The sequence below is a fragment of the Rhinopithecus bieti genome, unplaced genomic scaffold, assembly GCF_001698545.2.
Source record: "Rhinopithecus bieti isolate Rb0 unplaced genomic scaffold, ASM169854v2 scaffold_2554, whole genome shotgun sequence".
Classification (NCBI taxonomy): Eukaryota; Metazoa; Chordata; class Mammalia; order Primates; family Cercopithecidae; genus Rhinopithecus; species Rhinopithecus bieti.
In genome coordinates, this window is record NW_016804196.1 from 3,031,185 (window position 1) to 3,043,779 (window position 12,595).

The following is a 12,595-nucleotide window of genomic DNA, read 5'->3' on the forward strand; positions in this document are numbered from 1 at the left end:
AGTATATCATGTAGTGATTTTTGTCTTATTTTGAATTGTACTTACCAGTATTTACTTTTTTAAAAAATATTCGCAGTTATACAGGATAGGCACAATTATTTTGGAAATAAGAGGAATTGTTTCTTTATATAAAAAGCATGGAACAAGTGTAGATTTGAATTGAATCTTCAGTGGGTGGTTGCTGACTGGCTGTGCTTATTTAATATGCCTTCCAAATCAGTCTATTTGCAGCCTGGGCAACATAGCAAGACCCCATCTCTAAAAAAAAATTAGCCTGGTATGGTGGTACATGCCTATAGTCCCAGCTACTCAAGAGAGTGAGGTGGGAAGATTGCTTGAGCAGAGAAGTCAAGGCTGAAGTGAGCCGTGATTGCATTACTGTACAATCCAGCCTGGGAGACAGAGGGAAATCCTGGCTTAAAAAAAAAAATCAGATTATTTCTACTCCCTGTGTTAATTGAGCTTTTGTGTGTGGAGTGCATAAATTGGTGCAGATCTAGCAGTGACATTTTGATAGGATGGAAAAGTCATGTATTAACCTATTTTCTTATTGCCTGCATAGTTGTTGGTAGGTAGCCTGCAGTATTTGATCTCCAGTTTATGATCTACTTGAGGGGTGGTGTGAGTCAGATGTAGAATTGGGGTAGTGCCTTGCTTATGATTGGAAAGAGAATAACTAAACTTTGGTCACTGAAGTGAACACTCGATAACATAAATGTTGGGGAATTTTTATGTTTCTGGTTAGAAGTGTCTCAATTGGGAAGTTTCCCGTAGTACAGTTGATTTTTGTCTTGGGTATCAAATGATTGAAATTCACTGGTGGTCCTAAATGGGAGATGGCATGGTCACATGTGAACCAAATACTGTAATGTTTGGGAGTATTTGCTTGAGAAAGAGGTCATCCCTCATACAAAGAGGTTGTGGCATTGAGTGTTGAGTAGTTTTATTAGTTTGGGGAAATTGCCCATTCTGTAATAACTAGTGGCATGAAACACAAGTCCTAATGCAGTGTTTGGCAATACTGTAGTAAATCACTTATGGCCGTAGATCCTTCTTATGCTCTATAAGCTTACATTTCTACACGGTTCTAAGAATGTTTTGCACTGGGGTGAAGCAGTGGCTCTGCTGCAGGTGCTAGAAGGCATGGAAGTTCCTTCCAGCTTCTGAGCCCAGGCTCACATCCTTCCTGAGGACCTCTTGGCCTCCCTCCCTCATCTCTCGTGGGGCAAGGCTTTGACAGCGAAGGCAGAGTCAGATGTGGGCTGGGGAGGAGATGTGCACTTCTCTAGATTCTTGTGCACTCATGCATGCATTCTTTTCACCTCACCCCAAAACACCCTGGTGTGGGGATTTAAAGATGTGGCGGCTGCTGGCCCAGGGATATAGCAATTTCTGAATCATCTTCCTAGTTGTAGGGTTAAAAGATGTTTTCCTTCTGTAGTGAGAGCATGTCGGCAAAGGAAGTACAGATGCTGGTGCTGAAGGAGGAGACCTATGAATCTGGCTATTTAAAGAACAGAATTACCCCCAAACTTAGTGACTGAAAACAATGACCATTTTATTACCATCTCTCACAGTTTTGTGGGTGAGGGATTTAGACAGATAACTATAGTGAAGAGTTTGTCTCTCTTCTAGGGTGTCTGGAATGCAGCTGGGGCCCAGATGGCATCTCTAGACCCCTCTCCTCTCTCCATGTTTTCCATCAAGTGCGGCTGCTAGAAGTGCATGTCTCGTGGTGACTCAGTACTCCAAGCCCAAGTGTCCAGGAGGCCCAGGCTGAGGCTTCCCAGGACCTAACTTTAGAAGAGCATCACCACCAGCACATTCTAAAGCCAGCCTAGATCCACTGAGTGGGGAGTTTGTTCCACTTTTCAGCGGGAGGAGTATTCAATAATTTTTAACTACCTTTAATCTGCCGTGGAAGCTTAATAGAATGTTATTAGATACTACTGTTAATTTTCTAAGTCTCATTTGACAATTGGGAAAACTTAAGAAGTTAGTGAATTTGGTTTTAAAAAATAAACTCTTACTGCTCTGTTATTATGTTCGGAATATCTTGGATTTTTAAATTTATAGTCTATGTCAAGGGACTAGAAGAACCATGTAGAATATTGTTAGGTGAACTAAAACTCCATCTGTGGTTTGACATTGGTTAACAGCAACAAAAGGCAAATATGACCTTTGTTCTAATGGTATGTTTTCAGAGAAGAGTTTTTTAGGATGTCCAGCTACTTGGCTGTTTCACAAGGTCCCCACAGTTAAGAAATCTGAAGTATGTAATTGTGATGGGTCTACGTGGGATCTGTGGCAAAACCATCTAGATCACCTGAACTACGTGCCATGTAGGTTTGCGCTAATCAGTAGCTCTTAAGGCAAGCAATAGGACAGAAGAAGCTTTGCCTCAGGCAAATTAAGAAAGGAGAATGCACTGGTACTGAAGTTCCTTGTATGCTTGTGTGTATTTTTGCAGGCTTAGAATCTTTAAACCCTGTTTTCTTGATTCAAGCAGAGAAAAAGTCTCCACTTTTCTCTTGGCCTTGACACTTTCCTCCAACTAGTCTTCGTAAAATGCTGATTCTGGCATTTCACCTGTTCTGCATTTTCGTGGGAATCTGAACTTAACAGATAAAGTGGGTTCTATTCATCTTTATAAGATTCCATTAAAGTAGGAGTTCTCAGATTTTATGCTACCCTTCCCCCTAAGGAAAGTAAAGAGGGAGTGCAGGGCAGACAGCGTCGCCGAGCAGCCACCCACCACTGCGGCTGCCGAACGGCCTAATTCTCATCTCCAGCTCATGCAGCGTTACATGAGTGAGTTTAGTAATAGCTTCTAAACTTAGTCTACATGATTTTATAGCATTGATACATGCTGAGACTTGGAGGAGAAAAGAAACATTTAATTAGTAGATATTCCATGGGATGATGAACTTAGGACTTTGGATAGAAACTCAAACTTCATTTTTCTCCCTAGGTTATTAAACAGGAGGCTACTTCTTGGTTGTTACATTGGGTTCATAAAGTTAACTTCAGAACTCAAAAATGAGATTTTGATTGTGAAGCAAACTACTTTCATACAGTTGCTTCAATTTAATGTTTGTGGAGGCAGTGTGATCATTTCTGTTTTTAGTTTTTATTGTGATGTAAAATACATAGCATAAAATTCTTGTTTTATCTCCTTTTGAGCGTACAGTTCAGCAGCATTAAGTACATTCCCATTGTCATGAGTCATCACCGTCTCCAAACATTCTATCATCACAAACAGAAATTCTATACCCATTCAAAAAATAACACCCTATTCCCTCCAGTGCCTCGTAACTACTATTCTACTTTTGCTTTAGAGACAGGGTCTTGCCCTATTGCTCAGGCTGAAGTGCAGTGTCGCGATCATGGGTCACTGCAGCCTCGAACTCCTGGGCCCAAGCATTCCTCCCATCTCAGCCTCCCAAGTAACTGAGAGTACAGAAGACTACAGGCACATACCACCACTTCTGGCTAATTAAAAAAAAAAAAAAATTTATTTTGTAGAGATAGGATCTTGCAATGTTGCCCAGTCTGGTCTTGAACTACTTGCCTTATGTGATCCTCCCACCTTAGCCTCCCAAAGTGCTGGGATTACAGGTGTGAGCTACCACACCTAGCCAATATTCTACTTTCTTTATGAACTTGACTATTCTAGGTATCTCATATAAGTAGAATCATGCTGTATTTGTTCTCTTGTGTCTGACTTTTTTCACCTAGCGTACTCTCTTCAGGATTCATCCAAATTCTGTTATGTATCAGAATTGCATTCCTTTTTAAGACTGAATCATAGGTAATTGTATGTGTACACCATATTTTATCTGTTCATCTGTTGATGGATTTGGAGTTGTTTCCACCTTGTGGCTATTGTGAATAACTGCTGTGAACACTGGTGTACAGATTATGTTTGCATTTCTGCTTTCAGTTCCTTTGGGTATATCTTAGAAGTGGAATTGCTGGATCATAAAATAATTCTGTGTTTAATATTTTGAGGAACTGTCTTCAGCAGTAGCTATATTATTTTCGTTTCCACCATCAATGTGTAAGGGTTCCATTTTCTTCACATTCTTGCCAACACTCTTTTTAAATAATAGTCATCCTAATGGGTATAAAGGGGTATCTTATTGTGCATCTCACTAATGAAAACATTTTTTGCTTATTTTGCATTAGTTTACATTTGAAAGTATTGCTTTAAATTTGTGAACTACATATGAACAATGTAGAGAAATATTTCGCTTTAAGAAATGGTTGACCAGCCAGGTACAATGACTCACACCTGTAATCCCAGCACTTTGGGATGCCAAGTTGAGAGGATCACTTGAAGCCGGGAATTTGAGGCTGCAGTGAGCTATGATCATGCCAGTGTACTTCAGCCTGAGCAACGGAGAGAGACCCTGTCTCAAAAAAAAAAAAAAAAGGTTAACCTATTCACCCAAGCTTCTTCCAGTTAACACAGCTGTTTGAGAAGATTATATAGCACTTTATTTTCTTCGTTTTTTAAAGTATTTACAGCAATATTAAAATTTTTGAGAAGCAGAATCTCTTGTAGGTAAATGTGGTTTTACACTTTGTAATAAAATATATGGTCTGGGTTAGGATATGCGTGGTTTTGTTATTAAAAGAATTCATATCTGCATTTTAAAAAACGAGTCACCTTGAAAATTGGTAAAGGCCATCAGGCGCTAAGTGTTTCAGAAGTTGGATGTTGACTTAAGAGGTCTATACTCTCCTTATTAAATGGTTCTAGGTAGACAGTCTTTGTTTCCTTGGGTTTTTAGGTAAAGAGAGACAAGAAGGCAGAAGTTTAGCTCCCAAAAGTATATAATGTGCTCTATTCTCATAAATAGAGCAATTCATACTTACTGTCGGGTCAGGATGCATGATTATATAGCAGAACAAAATATTTTTACATTGAGATTTGTGGGGAGCCTAGGCCTTCTATTTGCCTAATTTTTTTACAGAAAAAAATATTAATGTATATTTACTACAGATTTGTAAAATCATAATTCTTAAAACTGAGGTGATTTTGATATGAGTAGTGTTTTGAGATTCTGCACATACATAACGGGAGGGAATAAGGTGCCAGTTGTAATAAAAAACTGTCATAAGGCTATTTATTTATTTTTACTTAATCAATATGATGTTGTAACAGTTTGTACCTGACAGTGCTTGATTTCTGGCGAGCTGTGTGTAAGTTTGACATCCCCTTTATTACTCCAAGCAGCAGATCTAGGAGTCAAGGTTACTCCAGTTCACTAGTGACTGGCTGAGCAAACTCAGTTAGATTTAGAGCACCCAGTTGCTGTTAGATGACTGAACCTTAATGGTAAACTCCCTGTCCATACATATTCTTGTTCAGAAATCCTTGGCGTATATTGATAATACCTTTCTTAAGACTTTTTCCTAACAAAGCATCTTTTTAGACTGTTATTAAACCCAAACAATGAATAAAATGGTGTGGTGATTCTTGTAAAAAGTACACATGCCATTCCCTATGGGGGATTAGTGTAAAGGACACCATTTGCTGTTATGTGTTCCTTTGATTCTGGTGCAGAATTGACATTGGCAACTCTGTGTAGTATTAAGCAATTTTCTGTGTCCCAAGAAAGCTAGGACAGTCGATACTTTAATAGAGTGCTCGTCTTCTACTTGCGGCTCTGACACTGTGCCTTTGTGCCCATAGTGTGCAGTCGCCTATTGGATCTCTAAAAATTGCCACTGAAATGGTTGTTGGTAAAACGGGAAGACCTAAATCTGTGATCATTACTCTTAGTCCATGGTGTAAGTTAACATATCTCCTTCTTTCTCATCTAGAACAACTCTGCTCATGGTGATTACATGCAAAATGAGAGCAGTTTAATAGAGCAAGCTCCAATACCTCAGGACGGACTTAGCGTGGCACCTCACAGAGCTCAGCGAGAAGGTATGCTCTGTTTTTTTGTAAACTTAAAGCATTAATATATCAAAAAATTACAGGGTGCTCTTTACGCTGATTAACTCTAAACTTTTTACTCTCCTTTTTGAAGTGGAGAAGTCCTACTGGTCCTAGGCTTCGCTCAAGAGCCAGTCCTCCTGGTTCTGCCATCTGCATGCTGGGTGTCTCCTGCGCCACAGCCCTGCTTGTCCTAGCATGCACGTAGTCATTCTACTCTAGTCCGTTGTCTTGGCTGGATCTTAAACCTGGTTGCATGCTTCTGGGGGGCAGAGACCCCCAGAGTATTTAGTATAGTGCTTTATTTGTAGAATTGAGCTCAGTGTCTACTGAAAAAGTGAATTTTATACAAGTTCTCTGTAAGAGTGAACAAGTTACTTATAAATCCATTCTTCCTGCAATAATGCAGTTTTTAAGAGGGCTGGAATGAATGGATGGAAGAACATTGCCATCTGAACAGGAATGAATTCAAATATTCTTTTGTCTTTGCATTTGGGGAGCCACTAACCTGTTCTGGGAAAGAAACCGAGATGGAAAATGTAGACTGCCATCTGGGCTTTAAAAGAGCCAAGGATATATGATAAGCTTCACACTCAGTTATAAAAATTTTGAATTTATGTCATTATGTCTCCTTTTTTCCCAGTAATAATCCGTTTTGTGTAATACATTTTTCCTCACAGGAAAAATAGGTCTGAATGTTTGATGTTGAACATAAGTGTTTACATAATGACCACTTCTATTCAAGACTATCACGGTACTCCTATCTTTCCAAATTAACTACTTTAATCAGACTACCTCAGTTAAGCTCGTTGAACATACAAATAACCTAAAGTGGAGTTGGTTTTACAATGAAGGTCCTTTTTTTTAATAAAAATATTTTAGAAGAACATAGTGATTATATCAAAATGCCGACAATTAACTGTAAAGGTGGCACCGTAGATGATTTTTCTTGTATTCCTACTTCTTAAAAGTGTAATACATGATTTTTAGTTTTAATTTATGAGGGCTGGGGGTACTTTCACTATGGCCATTCCTCACCACATACTCTTGTCTTCTCTTACCTTGATTCTGGTACCCAACACCAGACAGAACTTGAAATCATTGCTGAAGCTGTGTTCCCATATCCCGTAGTGTCATAGTGGCTTTTTCTGTGAAGTGAAATTGGATTCTGACCAGATAAAACCCAAGATCCCCTACCCTTGAGCCCAATGATTTGAAGAAGTAGAGCTGCTTTATTTCTGAATATAAGATTAGTTCAGAAGATTTTTATTTAATGGTGTCATCCTTTAACTTAATATAATAGCTTTTGGAAACAGCATACCCTCCCATCACCACTTTGGCTCTCATACTGTTGTACAGTTCTAAGGAGTTACTGGCTCTTGCCTGGCTTTTTGAGATTTTCTGTTGTTTCTATCCTCAACATTTCTGGCCCACAAAGGGGAAACTGGCCCACAAGCAGGCCACCAAATAATATATATTTGGGAAGCTGACACAAAATACTGGCAATGTTATATCTTTTGTTTATTATAAATGTCTTTTCACCTGTGTATTTCTGTATCTTACGCTTCATGCCTTCACATTGCCCACCTTCCATGGTCTTTTAATAGTCTTACTCCTCCTCTATGCTTTTGTCACTGTGTATTCCACTTTGTCTATTTTAACTTCTTCCTCTAAGGCAAAATGAATGAATGCCCCCCCTTTCCTCCATCTCCTGCTCTCCTGAATCCAACAGTGTACCCCCCCATTCTGTTGAGTTACTTTTCTAACCTCTTCTTTGCAATCTTTAGCATATTCATTATCAGCCTGATATTATCTCCCTCATTATCCTGAAAGTTTGGTTTCTTCTGTTTATACCCTGAACAGCAGTGTCTTCAAGTCCTTAGAGTAGAGTACACTTAGTAGATTGGCTCTTTTGAAATTGATTTGTTTCCTAAGGTGGTACTTTTGTTAAAGGGGTTGTAAAATGGATAGTTGGGGGATTTACATGTTTGCTTACTTCATAAATAAACTGATTATCTAGTTCAATTCAGAGTGTTTTAAAGTTTAATATAATTTATGCTTACTGTTTCATCTCTGTAATGTGAAAAATCTTTGCCACAATGAACCTTTATTATAATGTTCAGTTTATATTTACCATTATATGATACTAAAGGTTACATTTGAGAAAATAATTTTAAATTCCCAGTTAGAAATTTTATCAGCTTGGTATATTACTTTTGAATAGTTTTTTAACAAATTAAATATAAAACTAGGTATTTTCTAATATATACCTACTATGTATTAATAATTGAAAGAACCATATTTAGTTGATATTAAAATGCCATATTTGTGGTAATCTGTATAACAATTTGGAAGATTATCATTTGGAAAAATATCTTAATTGCAGGTACCTTTTATTTTTATCCTTAATATCTTTGGTGTTAGCTGAGTGTTTGAAATTAAACACTCAGCATGTTGTATAGCTATAGAAAAAAATTTTTTTCATGGGTGGATGGCACATCGCTGTGCTTCTAGTTTTTTTGTCTTTTTAAGTTCATGATTTAAGACCAGTCATAAAGATGAAAGTGAGTAGCTTAATTGTTAAGCACTTGTCAACTTTTAGGGTTACTTTAGGTAAGTGAAATGTGTCTGTAGTCTTTTTGTAGCACAAGTCAGCGTGTGTTTTTTTCTTTCAGCTGTACACATTGAGAAGATAATATTGAAAGGAGTCCAGAGAAAAAGAGCTGACAAATACTGGGAGTACACTTTCAAAGTAAGCTGTTTCCCCACAAAAGATACCTCACATGCTGTGCTCAGTGATCTTTGGGAAAACTTGGGGCAGGTTTGCTAATTTAAGGGAAAAGGTATATGTGTTTGTTTTTAATTAAGAGAATGTACTGTTTTTTGTCATATACTACTGAATGGTTTGCCAAGTTTTTTTGAAGTTATATCACATTAAAATAACCCTGGCTCTTTTGTTAAAAGAAGTAAAAGATTTAAGGACACAATTAAGATGTAGGATATATCTTTAAAAATGCCATTGTTTTTTAAGTCAAGATCACAGGCATTGTCTTTCCTGGCATTGTTTTCCCTGGCATTTTTCTCCTCCTCTTTGTTCTCTGTGACGCTTTTATTCCCACTTCATTGCCCTGTCTTCTTACCCATGATTGGTTTTGTTGCCTGTCCTTTCCACAACTGGGATTAGCTGTAGAGCCCAGCTCTGATTCTGTGCGGGATCCCAGGCGAAGACTTTCCATGTCTTCTTTCTGCCCGTCAGCTGTATTGGGAATTCCTTGTTCACATCTTCCTTACTTCTCCCTGCTTGAGCTACAGCCCTTTCTCTTCAGGTTGGACGGCACACACCCTGAAGCCAGGTGGAACCATGCCACATTTTTGTGCATCTTCACTTCAGTTCTTCTCCAAAGGCATTGCTTGCCAAATTTTGGCTGTCCCTCTCTCATGGAGTTTTCTCCTTCATCCATGGTACTCTGCCCTTGTATCTTTCACAGATCTTTCCAGTAAATATTCTCATGGAGAGCAGGAATCTTCATCTTCAGCCATCCCACCATGTCTGACTTGCTCGTTGAATGAATTTCAAAACTCCAGCTTTGCTTTGAGGGAGAAAGATCCTCAGTTTGCAAGATTTCAGCCCTAATCTCCTGGTGTCTTACCGTGGCATGCCTCTCGCTCTTTGCTCTCCACGCTCAGGCTGGCCACTTTTGCTGCTGGAGCTCACAGCTTGCCTTCTTGAAGGCTTCACTGTCCTCTTGCCTGAAATGCTCTTCCCCCATTCCCCAGACCGAGGACAGGCCACCTTCTGGCTCTAAAGCTCCCTCCTCAGAGATCCTTCTTGACAACCCAGCTCATGTGCATCTCCCCGTTCTTGTACCATGCCCTATGCGTTTTCTTCAAAGCACTGATGGAAATTCTTATATATTCACTTGGCTTTGATCTGTCTCCTGCACTAGCCTGTGAACTTAGTCAGTGGAGACCTAACTGTCTTGTCCATTTCTGCATCCCCTGACACAAGAGTCAGAATAATGCCCAATACAAGTAGCTGCCCTGCAAACATTTGAATACTTAAAAATCACTTAAGAAATGTGCCAGTTAATAAAGATATTAATTTTATACACGTAGATAAAAATTTTTATCTATTTTAAAGTATCTGATTACTTACAAGTTGGTAAGGTCTAGACAGTAGCATAGGGCAAGTATTTATTTAGCTCAAATAGTTATAGGGTAGAAATTATTAGGGGACCACAGTTGAGTCTGCTGGATGAAAAGCATTCCAGGAGATGGTGGGTGGGGTAGCACAAGAGATGTCAATTCTGACTCTTGCACCTACTTAGGGTCACACCTCAGTAACCTAACTTGTTTGAACTTGTTTCTCCATCTCAAAATGGAAGTAATCATACCTGTCCCTAGCATCTTAATAGGATTTTAAAGATTGAGATAAAGATGAAGTCTCTTCTAACCATAAATTCCATAAAAATATGAAATGGTACTACCAAAGAGGGCAGTCAGCTCTAGGGTGTATACTTAATAAAGGTGTATACCTAATAAGTTTCAGGAGATAGAATTTTACCTTTTAAGTGGCAAAGATTTGTACTGTCAAAAGTGTTGTTTTAGAGTTCTATAAGTTCATAGAAAATAAATATATCCCTTTCTGAAAAATTACTAAACATCATATTTTCAGATAGGTTTTAAAAAGTGTCATTTTGAAGAGTTTATTAGAACGTTTTTGAGTAGCATATGTCAACGTGCAGTTAATTTTACTAATTTTGAAATTATGACAATGCCAGATTAACTTTATATTTCTAATTGTTAATCTTAGTAAAATTTAAGTAAGGCCCTTTGTTTTTGCACATGGCTTTTTTCTAGCCGGTTCCTGCCTAAGGAATAACCATATAATATGTGTGTTTTTTTTAAATCAGGTAAATTGGTCTGATCTTTCAGTCACAACAGTAACAAAAACCCACCAAGAACTACAGGAATTTCTACTGAAGGTAAAAGTATAGATTTTGTTGTTAAAATGATTTTTATATAATATATAGAATCCAGAAACTCAACGTCAAAAAAAAAAAAAACAGGAAAATTAAAACATAAATAAAGGTTGGCTCAGAACTCTAAATGAACATTAGCTGTGGAAAACGTCATCTTATTCTAAACATGTTTTCTTACCTGACATTACCAACATAAGGAAATGATGAAGGGATTTCTACATTTAAAAAAAAAATGCAGGCCGGGTACAATGGCATGCACCTGTGATCCCAGCACTTTGGGAGGCCGAAGCTGGAGGATTGTTTGAGGCCAGGAGTTCCAAGACCAGACTGGGCAACTTAGTGAGACCCTGCCTCTACTTGGAAAAAAAAAAAAAAAAAAAAAAGGAGCCCTGTTCCTAGTTTCCTGCAGAGATGTGCATCATTGGTGGCTGCTTGCAAAGGGACTTCTTAGTAGAGAATGTGTATGCAGAACCAAATGAGGCTTGCTTCCGCTTGGTGGGAGTTCTCAGATTTCACGACTCTTCAGCTATGCACTTCCCTGAAATATTTCTCCATTTCTTCCTTCTTTGAGTTCCAGCTCCTCCCCACCTCACCCCCCATATGATAGAATCTCCAAACTACTGGGAATAAGAAGATAATAGAAGCATTTTATTACAGACTTGCCAGAGGTGAAAGGTATCTTAGATCATTTTGTTCAAACCATCACCTGTTTCTTTTATACTAATATGATTTGATTGAAAAGTGGATAGAAATAAATATCTAAAAGAGAATAAGTGTAAATGGTTGATAAGTTATTCTTTTTCAGTAAGCAAATATTTTAAAATTTGTTGTTACTAGAGAGATAAAGCAGAAAGTCCAGAAACATTCCCAACTCAGTTACTAAGTTTTGGGTACAAGTATAGTATTAAACATATATGATATTTTGAGGCTAGTGCTAGTTTTAGGTTGTCTGTCACCGGTGATAAGTATATTCTTTTCAGATCATTCTTAAATCTATGAGAGACCGTTTTATTCATCAACTTGTAGAGCTTTGAATACCACATTAGATGCTGGTTCTTTGAGGAAGACTGTCGAAACGTGAATTCTGCTGAATTTCTTATTAGTCCCTGTGAATGAAGTAGCACCCAGGGATAACTTAAATAGCTCCATTTTCCTCTGGTTTATTATAAACTAGGCTCTGTCAGTTAAGGGTTGAGGACTCCTTCTCCCACTCATTAGTGACCTGCCTTGGGTAAGGTTGGGGGATGAGTTTTACTCATTTGCAGATGCCAGAGGCCACCGCCTGTGACATGTCAGCTCTGGACACCTTGGCGAGGGAGATGGCATGGGTCTGTGAGCTTCTGGCTGCTGTGCTCAGTCATGGTAACAGTCGTGAGGATGCCAGGGAAGAGTTGCTCAGGCTGGGGCAGGCTCCATCTGCCAGGCAGTGCACCCCGCTGGAGAAAATGAGTGCCTGGATGAGGTTCTAATGACAGAGGCGGCTAAGCAGGGCTGCCTCACCCCACCTCCACATACTTTTACAATCTCTTCTAGTTATTTCTGACTTTCCTCTGAACAGAAGAAATTTATCAAAATTTAGACAGGTGATCACAAACAGGCTTCATTTGGGTTAAGGAGCAGCCTGTTTTCATTTCCCTTCTTCTGTCCTTCCCACAACAGAATT

At 38.6% G+C, this 12,595-nt stretch overlaps 1 protein-coding gene across 5 annotated transcripts in view; it reads left to right on the forward strand.

The window, feature by feature from the left end:
* ZCCHC2 (zinc finger CCHC-type containing 2) overlaps window positions 1–12,595 on the forward strand; it is a 66,985-nt gene that overhangs the window by 11,145 nt on the left and 43,245 nt on the right. For all 5 annotated transcript variants that reach the window (XR_001884516.1, XR_001884517.1, XR_001884518.1 and 2 more), the window contains exons 2-4: window positions 5,833–5,941; window positions 8,626–8,702; window positions 10,864–10,935. Coding sequence is in view for 2 of the 5 variants with exons in the window: in XM_017867148.1 (XP_017722637.1) it covers window positions 5,833–5,941; window positions 8,626–8,702; window positions 10,864–10,935 (258 nt within the window). In the remaining 3 variants the exon portion in view is untranslated. The remainder of the gene's footprint in view (window positions 1–5,832; window positions 5,942–8,625; window positions 8,703–10,863; window positions 10,936–12,595) is intronic.